The 14943-nt window shown below is 42.5% G+C and overlaps 1 protein-coding gene across 1 annotated transcript in view; it reads right to left on the bottom strand.

The window, feature by feature from the left end:
• The window catches only part of LOC126263014 (CLIP domain-containing serine protease HP8-like), a 107688-nt gene extending 102118 nt beyond the window's left edge, over positions 1-5570 (bottom strand). The window contains exon 1 of the mRNA XM_049959982.1: positions 5442-5570. Within this exon, the coding sequence (XP_049815939.1) occupies positions 5442-5496 (55 nt within the window). The 5' untranslated portion in view covers positions 5497-5570. The remainder of the gene's footprint in view (positions 1-5441) is intronic.
• Between the last annotated feature and the right edge of the window lie 9373 nt (positions 5571-14943).

Genomic DNA, 14943 nt, shown 5'->3' with positions numbered 1-14943 from the left:
TCCTTTCACCTTGGTTTCGCCACGTGTTGAAGACACTGACCGCAGCACACCTCGAACACCCAGGTCGAGCAGGTTCCGCAATGCTTGTGCCGAGCTTCCTGGCCATCACAACCTGCCTCCGGTCAAACTCTGATAGTTCGCGCGCCTTTCCCATTCTACAAATGGACAGCACGCTCACTGGTACTACATGCACCGTGCGTGTGTGACTAAGTCATTCCTCCCCTGGACGGGTTTACAGCAGGTCGGTGTTCATCATGTTTTGGCTGATCAGTGTATTGCTTTCTCCTGTAAATTCGCGGAAAGACCGTGGAGGCAACATAAGAGATACAGGAAACGTATTCGCAGTTGCGAGTATGAACCACCTTCGGCTGCATGTTGGAAGTAAGACAATGAAAATTTGTGGTGGGGCAGCACTCCAACCCGGATTTCCCGCTTTACGTGAGCAGTCGCCTTAACCACTTCGGCCATCCGAGCAAGAATCGCGGCCAGACACAAACTTCCGTAAGTCGTCGTCCATGTATCACGACCTGCACTCGTACGTTACGTGTATTCCCATCCAGGAAGGGCATATTTATTGAGAGTCGAGGACCTGGTGCTTGCGAACAAATACGAAATACAGTGTGTGTCATTAAGTACGATGCAACGTTCCTACTTCTTAATAACACAGACATTGCTATTTCGTAAAATAAGAGAGATTCCAGCTCAGGCGGAGACTTATTAACGACAGTTCTTCCCACGCATCATTGGCGATTGGAACTGCACAGGCAGGAAGTGGCAGCGACACACAAAATGCTCTCCGGCATACACCATACGTTGGCTTACGGAGTATAGATGTCTATTAGATGTTTGAAGAAACTTGTTGTGGGAATCACTCTTGCCAACAGCCCTACCGTTTAACAAAATTTTCCGGTACTTCGCAGAAATTTACCAACTTAAAAATCAGATGAGACCGTTATTACGTCACTCCATCCCGCGGTATGCAGGAGGAGGATATTAGTGTTTAACGTCCCGTCGACAACGAGGTCATTAGAGACGGAGCGCAAGCTCGGGTGAGGGAAGGATGGGGAAGGAAATCGGCCGTGCCCTTTCGAAGGACCCCGCGGTATGCAGACGGGGCATGAAAGGGTGTGAGTGATAATGGTACGAAGCACACTGCCATGTACAGCCGATTGCGGAACATGTATGTAAATGCAGGTCGTTTCCAACGTTGAAGCGTATGCAATAATGCTTTGGAGAAAGAAATAGATGCAACGAAAATAAAATGGCAGTGGATTGTAGAGGCTGATGATAATGGTTGTTATAATTTGCTTGTTGTGTACAGCCCGTGCTCAGAATGGAGGAAGGGAGCGGGGGCGGGGGGGGGGGGGGGATGGGCGAGGGACAGGACAGACAGTCGTCAATCCACGCAGAGCCGGCAGTGTTTACGGCTGCTGTCCTTGACCCCCCTCCCCCCACCTTCGCTCTGGCGGCAAACACTTCCTGTGATCGCGGGCCCTCGAGCACAGCGCTTTTACAAACACACATTAGCACTGACACAAGCAAACCTCAGCTGCCGTCGTTCGAGACTCTGCACGCTGCGTGCGGCTAACGTGGAAACGAAAATCTTGAAAATGCTACCTACGTCTATCGCCTGGTACTGACTGACTCTTCCCGGGAAATATTGTCATTCGTGCCATTTTTCAGGGCCGTCGTCTCATTTACCCTCTTTTTTTTTTGCACGATTTTTAGAGAACATCAGTTTTGGGTAAAAACTGGGTAATGGACTCCCCTCTTCCCTTCCATTTTTCGTAACTTATGTACGATATATGCAAAGTGTTCCTCGCAGACTGCTCCATTGTCTAATATACGCACTATGACGTTATTATGCAGTTTCAGTTTTTATAACTAGAAGTACGTTAAATATGGCGCGAACGTAGATATCAGGCTGCACCAGTCTGTTACCATACCCTTTATTTCGCATTCATATTCGTTGGTTTCGCCGTTCCAAAGCCAACCGTCACTTTACAGTCTAACCTACGCTAAAGTTCAGTCTATCCCACAACCTACATTCCAGGGACAACTCTGTCACACTCTAGATCTGCTCCACATTTCGAAGAGAACGACAAAAACTCCCTTCGACAAATAAAAGGTAACTGCGAGCAATCACCGGCGAAGTGATCGATGTTACGGTGCTGGAGAAAAATTTATCATACTGCATGTAAAAAATTACCGTTAAATAGTCAATCGCATCTCTGAGTATAATTCGTTTTATGTCCTGGAAACAATTCAAAGAAGTGCTGCTAGATTTGTTATCGGTCAGCTCGATCATTACGAGAGCGCTGTGGAAAAATTCTGTGGTAGTCCAAGCATTCTGTGGTGGCCTAATGCTAAATTTGCAAAAATTATTACCTGAAAAAAAATTAGAGTGTAAGAAACTGAATTTTTGATAGTGTTTCTTTTTCATGAAGCCCAATCGAAGACAGTGAATGTGCCAAAAAAAGTCCTCAAAGTTGCACAAAACGGTTTTTCTTAAATAAGTAAAAAGCTATAGATCCAATCGAAAAATGTTACTAGAAATATAAGGTTTCAGTAGTGACCTCTATTATGCGCATCGGTGTGAAACGTTAATTGCATCTACTACATTTAAAAAAAATCACGGCCAATGAAAGAGCAAGTTTTCCGAAGTAATTTTTTGATCCTTACAATTAAATCGTAAAAACTGTTTAATAGGATGGTAGCAAAACACTTTGTGAAGAAAATAAACCTAAAACCGCTGCTGTAGGGCTATCCATTGAGAAGATCTAGCCAATTGTTGAGAGCACTTTTTTTAAGGAGTGTTGTACCTCGCAAAATAATGAATAGTTCTCAATTTTTCGTACAAGTACTCAATTTCTTTACTTTGGGTTACTCTTACAGTAAATACGGGCAAGGGGACGCGAATGTTTACGAGTTAAAGAGAACCCAACTTTTAAGCATTTTTCCGGCGTATCTCGAAATGTAAAAAAGCAATCGATACTTATAAAAAAGCAATCGATACTTATAAAAAAGCAATCGACATATCTTTTTATGCTCTACAGCTTTTTCAATTAACAATTTTTGACCGGACTACAGTATTTTACTTACTTAAGACGACAGATTTTTGGAACTTTGCAAATTTGTTTGGCCATGTTCACCACTTTGGTTCGAATCTCATGAAACAGTATTTAAAATTTACTTACCCGTATGCTCCTACTTTTTGTTTTAAAGTAATAATTTTTGCAATCACTTTTCAGTTATGCTTGTATATGAGTTCTTTACGGGAATCAATTATGCTTGTATACGAGTTCTTTACGGGAATCCTTGGAATTCGGAGGGAAGAGGACTATCTTTTCGTGAAAAGCTGTTGAAGTCTAAGAACCTGCGTTTCTGACAGGCTGCAGAACGCTTTAATACCTCTAACGTTTATCTATCATGAGGACCGCAAGGAGATAATAGGGGAAATTAGAGCATGTACAGCGGCACACAGGCAATGGTTTTTCCCTCCCTCAATTTGCAAACCCAATAGGAAAGGAATGACGTTAAGTAGCCTCCGCCAGTACAATGTATTGCGAATTACGTAGATAAAACACCAAAGACGTTCCCGTATAACACACCGACGTCGGCGGGCTCTACAGGAATCATGCAGATCAAGCAGGAAAAACGTTCGATAAGAAATCATGACTGCTATACGAGTTTCCTTTTACTCGTACTGTTTAGCTTTACCCTACAAATTCAGGAAAGTAATGCAGCTGCCGACCAACTGAGTGTGTTTGTGAGGCGGCGCCAGGACGCCAGCTGCACTCTTTTTATTTATCTGGTCGCAGCTCGCCGAGGACATCAGTAGTGCAAGTTTCTCCGGTTCGCCTGCCTTTGGGCTTACTTCTTCGTATCCTCTCGGGTCTGGCGTGCCGGTGGACGCTATAGCGAGTTTTCTCCGTGCTCGCTTAAGATACCTTCAATTTTTCGTGAATCTCTCCTAGTACTGCGGAAGAGGACAGCAGCAATTTTCCTAAAGCGATTTTGGGAAATCAAGAAAAATCTAAATGAGGATGGCGGGCACGAGTTTGAACCGTCGTCCTTCCGAATGAGAGTCCAGTGTGCTAACCACCCGTGAAATTCCGATAAACTACGCACTCTTCACTCCTCTAAAAGACTGATTCAAGTGCAGTTTCCCTACTTATGTGCACTACTGTATAAACAGTGTCATTGTTCGGAAAGGAGGTGCTGTTTCCATGGACCAACAGCTATACCCATATGCTGTAGCGATACTGTAACCAGATAAAGCAAACAATCGAGGTGAGGAGAAGGCCACTATTTGGAAATACTGGAGGCGTGTTTCATTTTATATTCTCAGCACAGTGGGAGAATAACAGCGATACTTAGTATTTCATTCTTATTTATCCCAAACACGCGGATGGTGTCATTCTTTGTTTCCAAGGCACAACATGGCACAGTGTTGCAGTCATCCCGAGTCCGATTCCAAATCAACAAGTTTGATCAGCTGAAGTGTTGTGGACAATTAGCGTTAGTATGTAAGAAAATTATCTTAAACGACAAAATGAACACCTTGGCCACTCACAGTTCAATGAGAGATCCTCATACAGACTGTTTCGAGATTGGATGGAGCATCATATTATTATGATACGTGACTATCTTATATTTAGGTGTTTCAGTGATGTTTGGTGTGTTGTTTACGATATATGCATCAAGTAAAATCTATCGCAGTGACTATGGCACTTCATTTGAAATTTAATAAGTATACAGCTGACAATGAAATGACAACGAACGGGCGAGATTGTTTCTGCTCACGTACGGTTTCGTCATCCAAACAGTACCGTAGTCCAGTAAAAACTTAAGATAGAATAAAACTGTGACAAGAAAAAATTAAAAAATAAGGCACATACCTAAAAATGAGTTATTAAAGACGCGAAAAGCGTTGCACGATGATTGCTACTAGTTACACAACACAAGCTGTTGTCGTTACTCGGTGACACGAGGCCGAAACTGAAAAAATGTCTGCTTCAAGCAAATTTACTGCATTATTTACAAGACGGACTATCCCAGACCAAAGTGTTTCGATGATAGTGAAAGTTGAGGTAGAAGTATTTGTTTACCGCGGCTGTCACAAACGCATCGTATGACGTAACATACAAACTGCTGTCGAAATCATCGATATCGTTTACGTAAGTTACCAAGCTTCTTAACAGTTGCACATAAGACGGAGAGTGAAATCCTGTATCCGTAACACTGCTGGACTTGAGGTACACGTTCGTTAGTTTCACTACGCTTCGAAACAACGCTGGCATGTTCAGCGGTGAACATTCATCTTGAACACACACACACACACACACACACACACACACACAAAGGAGACAAAAGCGCAGCTACGTTACACGAGCGAGATGCTTGCGGGCAGCGGCAGCAGCACCTGCCGCAGTACTTACGTGCGGCGGCCAGCAGCGGCAGCAGCAGCAGGACAGGTAGCAGCGAGTGCGCCATGGGGCAGGCTGCGGCCGACTGGCGGCGGCGGGCTAGAGCGGCAGGGGCCCACCGACCTCCCACCAAGGCGCGCCGCCCGCCCCTGCCAAGCCAAACAGGTGGCACGGGTTAACAGCACAGCGCCGCACACGACTGCTCTCAGAAAGCCCCGCAGCTGCACGGCAGGTTGCTCCGACCTCGACACGCACGGGATTGAGGCTAGGTTATGGCTGTCGTGTTTTCCAACCGACCGGTTGAAACCCATACCGGCATTCCAGTTTTGAATAACAGGTATTTTTCAGTATTTGGGAGTTTGTTATTTTCATTTCTGAAATTTATACGTTCTATGGATGTCTCGGGCTCTAGGCAACAATTTCTGGCGCCGGACGGCAATATCAGGGAGTGCCAAATTCATTTTCTTGAAGAAAAAAAAAAGCCTTGTTTTAGAAAGCGCGTATCATGCAGCGCACATTGCTCTATCGATTATTCATATGCTATCGTCACGCATCCCAGTTGGTTTATGATCATTTTGAACACATTCTATGTTGATTTCTGAACGAATCCTAAGATGATTTTTGGATGCGTGCATAGTGTACGTGATTTCTCTTCTAGGGGAATCCCCTTCGCATCTAGAAATAAAGAGCTTGCCCGCGGACAAAAGGGACGGGGGCCATAGGAGCTGAGCCGTATAAACCCGAACGGGTGAATGCTAATTGCTGTTTGTTTATGTAGTTCACTGGGTGGGCGAATGATCATGGTTGTTATAGTTACCACAGTGGAAATAAACGACTAACAGGAATAACGTGTAAGAAATATTACATATTACCTTCTTGGTGTGTCCAAGAAAATGAAATTTTGACAGAAAATTTTTGCCACGTTGCTACACTACCAGTTGTACAGTCTCCGGTTAGCAGGCGCTTTAAGTTCTACCGTAGGAACAGCGCGGAAGAAGCGTAGTATGAACACGTAATAACGCCTAACCGGAGAATATACGCGGGATAACTCAACCTGCTTCTGGCGGGTTTAGTGAAGTTAACCGGAGAATACGTTTTGACAGTGCCAGGAATAGTTACAGAATTAGTGATGACAAAGATTGTTTGTTAGAACGAGGAAGGAGAAGAAACGCGGACATCACACAAATTATATGGAAGAATAACACGATTCCAAATTTATATAAAAATTTCGTATTACTACTTTTCGATCTCATGCTTGAGAAACTGTAGAGTGTGAATGAAATTTGAAACTATTTCCTAACATAAAACTTTCTGCTTGTAGTAGCCCTAATAGGCGTTTGATATTGGTATTTTGCGAATTATGTTTTGTCGTGTTATTTATGTGAATAAGTTACATAAAAATGACCATTTGTGCCGAAACAGTCTCGCTTATTTGGCGTGTGTTACAATTGCTGCAATATTAGAAAGGCCTATCTCCTTTTATCTAGCTGATAGTGACAAAATAGACGTAATCAAATCGAGAAGCCACACCAGTCTTGGGTACTATTCCTATTAACAGCGTTTTCACCACTAGGCAACGACATTCTGCTTTTTCGTGTGGCTAAATGTTTGACGAACGTCGAGGTAATAGATAGTTTCGCAGTAAGGAAAGCACGCCGTGTAAAACTGTAGCAAGACTAGAGACAAAAAATGCTGGGGCCTAAAGATTGAAGAAATATATATCCTCTTGCTTGTCTCTTATCTTTAGTGGTTTTATGTTTTCTATATTTAATTAGCTACTAGGCAATGAAGAGTGCAAATTTTCTGAAGAGATCTTATTCATTTTTTCACAGAAAATTCCTCTCACTATTAATTGAGTCCTTTTTTAAGCGGGATGTCAAACCGGCCGACTGGGACCAGGAGGGGCACCACAAGGGACTTTGATTTCCACTGTCCTGAATATATGTTTGATGGCTTCAATTACAAAATATACACGTTTGAATATCACAGAGCGAAATACAGTGACGTGCGGTAGAAGAGTGCTGTGTGAAGAGGCGTAGCACTGCGCTTTAACAGACTTAAGACCGAATAACATGTCTTACACTTCCTCGAACGTATATGTTTTATACATTAAACTCTTAGGAAAGATATGCGCTATGAACATATTTTTGAAATATAATTTTTTTAAAATTTTGGGGCCCTGTTTCAAACGCTCGACAGGGGGCGGGGGTAAGCCCCGGTTCGGAAATACCGTAGATCCGGGGCTGTTGGTCAGAGTAGCTGTGTCGCTGGAAGACGTGTTTGTTTTTGTCATCGCTGCTCTGGGCAGCGAGGAGTGCCAGAGTCCTATCGTCAGAGCGTTATAGAGAGGGACGCAGAGCAGACTCGTGGTACTGCAGTCATAAAGTTAAGTGCATCTATGTTCAAGTAGAATGATTTGTATTTGAATATTGTGAACCAGACGAGAAGGATTTGTCGAGTGATTCAGAATTAAAACAATATGAAGAGGAATAACGGTAAAATTTTTTATTTATTGGCAATGCAATCGCGTAATTAGGACTCATTGTTGAATAAACCATCCGTATTAGGGAACTTTAGAATTTTCATTAAAGAGTAATTTTCACTGCAAGCTATTTTTTCATGTTTATTAACGATTTGTCCAACATTAGTGAGAGTTGTTGTTGTTGTTGTGGTCTTCAGTCCTGAGACTGGTTTGATGCAGCTCTCCATGCTACTCTATCCTGTGTGAATCTGCTTAGTGTATTGATCTCTTGGTCTCCCTCTACGATTTTTACCCTCCACGCTGCCCTCCAATGCTAAATTTGTGATCCCTTGATGCCTCAAAACATGTCCTACCAACCGATCCCTTCTTCTAGTCAAGCTGTGCCACAAACTTCTCTTCTCCCCAATCCTATTCAATACCTCCTCATTAGTTACGTGATCTACCCATCTAATCTTCAGCATTCTTCTGTAGCACCACATTTCGAAAGCTCCTATTCTCTTCTTGTCCAAACTGGTTATCGTCCACGTTTCACTTCCATACATGGCTACACTCCATACAAATACTTTCAGAAACGACTTCCTGACACTTAAATCTATACTCGATGTTAACAAATTTCTCTTCTTCAGAAACGCTTTCCTTGCCATTGCCAGTCTACATTTTATATCCTCTCTACTTCGACCAACATCAGTTATTTTACTCCCTAAATAGCAAAACTCCTTTACTACTTTAAGTGTCTCATTTCCTAATCTAATTCCCGCAGCATCACCCGACTTAATTTGACTACATTCCATTATCCTCGTTTTGTTTTTGTTGATGTTCATCTTATATCCTCCTTTCAAGACACTGTCCATTCCGTTCAAATGCTCTTCCAAGTCCTTTGCTGTCTCTGACAGAATTACAATGTCATCGGCGAACCTCAAAGTTTTTACTTCTTCTCCATGAATTTTAATACCTACTCCGAATTTTTCTTTCGTTTCCTTTACTGCTTGCTCAATATACAGATTGAATAACATCGGGGAGAGGCTACAACCCTGTCTCACTCCTTTCCCAACCACTGCTTCCCTTTCATGCCCCTCGACTCTTATAACTGCCATCTGGTTTCTGTACAAATTGTAAATAGCCTTTCGCTCCCTGTATTTTACCCCTGCCACCTTCAGAATTTGAAAGAGAGTATTCCAGTTAACGTTGTCAAAAGCTTTCTCTAAGTCTACAAATGCTAGAAACGTAGGTTTGCCTTTTCTTAATCTTTCTTCTAAGATAAGTCGTAAGGTTAGTATTGCCTCACGTGTTCCAACATTTCTACGGAATCCAAAATGATCTTCCCCGAGGTCCGCTTCTACCAGTTTTTCCATTCGTCTGTAAAGAATTCGCGTTAGTATTTTGCAGCTGTGACTTATTAAACCGATAGTTCGGTAATTTTCACATCTGTCAACACCTGCTTTCTTCGGGATTGGAATTATTATATTCTTCTTGAAGTCTGTGGGTATTTCGCCTGTCTCATACATCTTGCTCACCAGATGGTAGAGTTTTGTCATGACTGGCTCTCCCAAGGCCATCAGTAGTTCTAATGGATTGTTGTCTACTCCCGGGGCCTTGTTTCGACTCAGGTCTTTCAGTGCTCTGTCAAACTCTTCACGCAGTATCTTATCTCCCATTTCATCTTCATCTACATCCTCTTCCATTTCCATAATACTGCCCTCAAGTACATCGCCCTTGTATGAACCCTCTATATACTCCTTCCACCTTTCTGCCTTCCCTTCTTTGCTTAGAACTGGGTTGCCATCTGAGCTCTTGATATTCATACAAGTGGTTCTCTTCTCTCCAAAGGTCTCTTTAATTTTCCTGTAGGCAGTATCTATCTTACCCCTAGTGAGACAAGCCTCTACATCCTTACATTTGTCCTCTAGCCATCCCTGCTTAGCCATTTTGCACTTTCTGTCGATCTCATTTTTGAGACGTTTGTATTCCCTTTTGCCTGCTTCATTTACTGCATTTTTATATTTTCTCCTTTCATCAATTAAATTCAATATTTCTTCTGTTACCCAAGGATTTCTATTAGCCCTCGTCTTTTTACCTACTTGATACTCTGCTGCCTTCGCTACTTCATCCCTCAGAGCTACCCATTCTTCTTCTACTGTATTTCTTTCCCCCATTCCTGTCAATTGTTCCCTTATGCTCTCCCTGAAACTCTCTACAACCTCTGGTTCTTTCAGTTTATCCAGGTCCCATCTCCTTAAATTCCCACCTGTTTGCAGTTTCTTCAGTTTTAATCTACAGTTCATAACCAATAGATTGTGGTCAGAGTCCACATCTGCCCCTGGAAATGTCCTACAATTTAAAACCTGGTTCCTAAATCTCTGTCTTACCATTATATAATCTATCTGATACCTATTAGTATCTCCAGGATTCTTCCAGGTATACAACCTTCTTTTATGATTCTTGAACCAAGTGTTAGCTATGATTAAGTTATGCTCTGTGCAAAATTCTACAAGGCGGCTTCCTCTTTCATTTCTTCCCCCCAATCCATATTCACGTACTATGTTTCCTTCTCTTCCTTTTCCTACTGACGAATTCCAGTCACCCATGACTATTAAATTTTCGTCTCCCTTCACTACCTCAATAATTTCTTTCATCTCGTCATACATTTCATCAATTTCTTCTTCATCTGCAGAGCTAGTTGGCATATAAACTTGTACTACTGTAGTAGGCAAGGGCTTCGTGTCTATCTTGGCCACAATAATGCGTTCACTATGCTGTTTGTAGTAGCTAACCCGCACTCCTATTTTTTTATTCATTATTAAACTTACTCCTGCATTACCCCTATTTGATTTTGTATTTATAACCCTGTAATCACGTGACCAAAAGTCTTGTTCCTCCTGCCACCGAACTTCACTAATTCCCACTATATCTAACTTTAACCTATCCATTTCCCTTTTTAAATTTTCTAACCTACCTGCCCGATTAAGGGATCTGACATTCCACGCTCCGATCCGTAGAATGCCACTTTTCTTTCTCCTGATAACGACGTCCTCTTGAGTAGTCCCCGCCCGGAGATCCGAATGGGGGACTATTTTACCTCCGGAATATTGTACCCAAGAGGACGCCATCATCATTTAATCATACAGTAAAGCTGCATGTCCTCGGGAAAAATTACGGCTGTAGTTTCCCCTTGCTTTCAGCCGTTCGCAGTACCAGCACAGCAAGGCCGTTTTGGTTAATGTTACAAGGCCAGATCAGTCAATCATCCAGACTGTTGCCCCTGGAACTACTGAAAAGGCTGCTGCCCCTCTTCAGGAACCACATGTTTGTCTGGCCTCTCAGAGTAAGAATTAATTATTAACGTTGTCCTTTGTCAACGTTACTGAGTTTTGTAATATTAATTGCGTACAAGTAATAATATATCAGATAATTTAGAAATTCAGGAATATTAGAGGATATAGATGAAGATGAAATGGGAGATATGATACTGCGTGAAGAGTTTGACACAGCACTGAAAGACCTGAGTCGAAACAAAGCCCCTGGAGTAGACAAAATTCCATTACAACTACTGACAGCCTTGGGAGAGCCAGTCCTGACAAAACTCTACCATCTGGTCAGCAAGATGTATGAGCCAGGCGAAATACCCTCAGACTTCAAGAGGAATATAATAATTCCAATCCCAAAGAAAGCAGGTGTTGACAGATGTGAAAATTACCGAACTTTCAGTTTAATAAGTCACGGCTGCAAAATACTAACGCGAATTCTTTACAGACGAATGGAAAAACTGATAGAAGCCGACCTCGGGGAAGACCAGTTTGGATTCCGTAGAAATATCGGAACTCGTGAGGCAATACTGACCCTACGGCTTATCTTAGAAGCCTTTCCTTAAGAAAGGCAAACCTACGTTTCTAGCTTTTGTAGACTTAGAGAAAGCTTTTGACAATGTTGACTGGAATACTCTCTTTCAAATTCTGAAAGTGGCAGGGGTAAAATACAGGGAGCGAAAGGCTATTTACAATTTGTACAGAAACCAGATGGCAGTTGTAAGAGTCGATGGGCATGAAAGGGAAGCAGTGGTTGGGAAGGGAGTGAGACAGGGTTGTAGCCTATCCCCGATGTTATTCAATCTGTATATTGAGCAAGTAGTGAAGGAAACAAATAAAAAATTCGGAGTAGGTATTAAAATCAATGGAGAAGAAATAAAAACTTTGAGGTTCGCCGATGACATTGTAATTCTGTCACAGACAGCAAAGGACTTGGAAGAGCATTTGAACGGAATGGATAGTGTCTTGAAAGGAGGATATAAGATGAACATCAACAAAAGCAAAACGAGGATAATGGAATGTAGTCGAATTAATTCGGGTGATGGTTCAAATGGCTCTGAGCACTATGGGACTCAACTGCTGAGGTCATTAGTCCCCTAGAACTTAGAACTAGTTAAACCTAACTAACCTAAGGACATCACACACATCCATGCCCGAGGCAGGATTCGAACCTGCGACCGTAGCGGTCTCGCGGTTCCAGACTGCAGCGCCAGAACCGCGCGGCCACTTCGGCCAGCTAATTCGGGTGATGCTGAGGGAATCAGATTAGGAAATGAGACACTTAAATTAGTAAAGGAGTTTGCTATTTGGGGAGGAAAATAACTGATGATGGTCGCAGTAGAGAGGATATAAAATGTAGACTGGCAATGGCAAGGAAAGCGTTTCTGAAGAAGAGAAATTTGTTAACATCGAGTATAGATTTAAGTGTCAGGAAGTCGTTTCTGAAAGTATTTGTATGGAGTGTAGCCATGTATGGGAGTGAAACGTGGACGATAAATAGTTTAGACAAGAAGAGAATAGAAGCTTTCGAAATGTGGTGCTACAGAAGAATGCTGAATATTAGATGGGTAGATCACATAACTAATGAGGAAGTATTGAATAGCATTGGGGAGAAGAGAAGTTTGTGGCACAACTTGAATAGAAGAAGGGATCGGTTGGTAGGACATATTCTGAGACATCAAGGGATCACCAATTTAGTGTTGGAGGGCAGTGTGGAGGGTAAAAATCGTAGAGGGAGACCAAGAGATGAATACACTCAACAGATTCAGAAGGATGTAGGTTGCAGTAGGTGCCGGGAGATGAAGAAGCTTGCACAGGATAGAGTAGCATGGAGAGCTGCATCAAACCAGTCTCGGGACTGAAGACCACAACAACAACAGCAACAACAACAACAAAGGAATATTTCACCAAAGAGCATTGTCCACATCTTCGATCCAAGTCCTTTTTTATTTAAAGGGGTTAAATAGTTTAGCCGCGTGGGATTAGCTGAGCGGTCTCAGGCGCTGCAGTCATGTACTGTGCGGCTCATCCCGCCGGAGTTTCGAGTCCTCCCTCGGGCATGGGTGTGTGTGTTTGTCCTTAGGATAATTTAGATTAAGTAGTGTGTAATCTTAGGGATTGATGACCTTAGCAGTTAAGTCCCATAAGATTTCACACACATTTGAACATTTGTAAATAGTTTACTTCTTGTCCGGAGCATCGCACTAAGCTATCAGCTACTGCAGTTAGAAATTTGCAGCTCGCGAACAGAGAGCAGCAAGTGCCGCGTTTCCAAGCAATTACTTTACGAGGTACGATTTTTCGTTTCAGGATCAGTTTGCTACGAAAATTGCTCAACGCACAGCATTATTGAGATCATTAACGCACAGGAAACACTTTGTTTAATTACAGAGATTAGTGGTAAGTCACCCAATGCTAAACAAAAGGAAAAATTACAACCAACCAATCTAGCCAGTACGAAAACAAAACAAACGAAATTAAATTAGTAAAGGTAACTTTCGAAGAGTAAGAAGCTGAAACATCAGTTAGCCGTAGGAGCAGCGCTAAAATTTTTCTTTTTTAAATACACCTTTTTTTTCTAAAAAGAGGAGTAATTTTTGTTCGTGAAATTTTGATTGGTTTGAAATATTACGTAATTATAGCAAAAAACAAAAGCGATCAGTGCTATTTCAGTATCAGTGCCGACAGAAACAAGCAACAAATAGATGGCATAAGAATTGGTATGGCATTCATGATCTTCAAAAGCGTCGTGCACATTGCTGAGTGTCGTGAGCCCATGATCCAAGAGTCTCCATCCTGGACGGTTTACCAGCGTCTCTTAGAACCTACTGAAGAGGTAGTACCAAGATCTTGATTTGATCAGTCCACCTGTCCTCTGCTCTTCCTCTCAATCTCTTGCCCTCGATCTTCCCTTCCATGGTTATTTTCTACAGATTTTCTCCGTCCTTTCTCACAATATGGCCAAAGAACTGGAGAATTTTTTAGCTGACACGAGAAGAAAGGCGCGTGGAGGTAGTGAGCTGCTCAATAATGGACACATTTCTGTCCATTTTATGCACAGCATCCTGCGCCAGCACCAAAGCTCAAATCCATCGATGCGCTGTTTGTCTCCAGCTTTAAGGGTCCGTGTTCCGTAACCACAAAACAAGACGGAATTTTGTTGAGTTCGTTATTGCTCTGTTCTGCCAGATCCTGGTGAGCTTCTTCATAGACGCTCGCCCTAGCGTAATCCTTCTTCTTATCTTCATAGCTTCCTATGTCACAGATAGTTGAACCAAAACAGAGGAAAGAATGCACGACTTCCAGTTGCTGTAATCGACCTGTGAATTGATTCCTCGATCAATTATCACGAGTTTTGACTTCCTGAAATTGAGGTCCAGTCCACATGATACACCAATCCCCTTTACTTTTGTTAACAGCCAAGGAAGTTTGTCTTCGCAGCTGGCTGAAAGCACGGTGTCATCAGCAAATCGGATGTCACAGTCGCCGTGTGACGTGGTTTAAGGTACGCCTTACGTGTAGTATGCAAGGTTTTCCGCCACCTGGTCTATACGGTAGCTTCTCGCTGTCGTCGAAGGGCGTCCGTCGTATTGCAGAATGGCATCAACTTCAGTTTGGAAATATTTTTATCAAGCGATGTAGCAGTGAAGTACAATGCTTTATTCGATTTAAAAGATTAAAGATTTGTCTGCCTTTTATATGAAATAATGAAAGAGGTAGGAAACTGTGC

This window comes from Schistocerca nitens, chromosome 1 (genome assembly GCF_023898315.1).
Source record: "Schistocerca nitens isolate TAMUIC-IGC-003100 chromosome 1, iqSchNite1.1, whole genome shotgun sequence".
Lineage (NCBI taxonomy): Eukaryota > Metazoa > Arthropoda > Insecta > Orthoptera > Acrididae > Schistocerca > Schistocerca nitens.
Note: the sequence above shows the minus strand (reverse complement) of the source record. Positions and strands in the feature narration are given on the sequence as shown.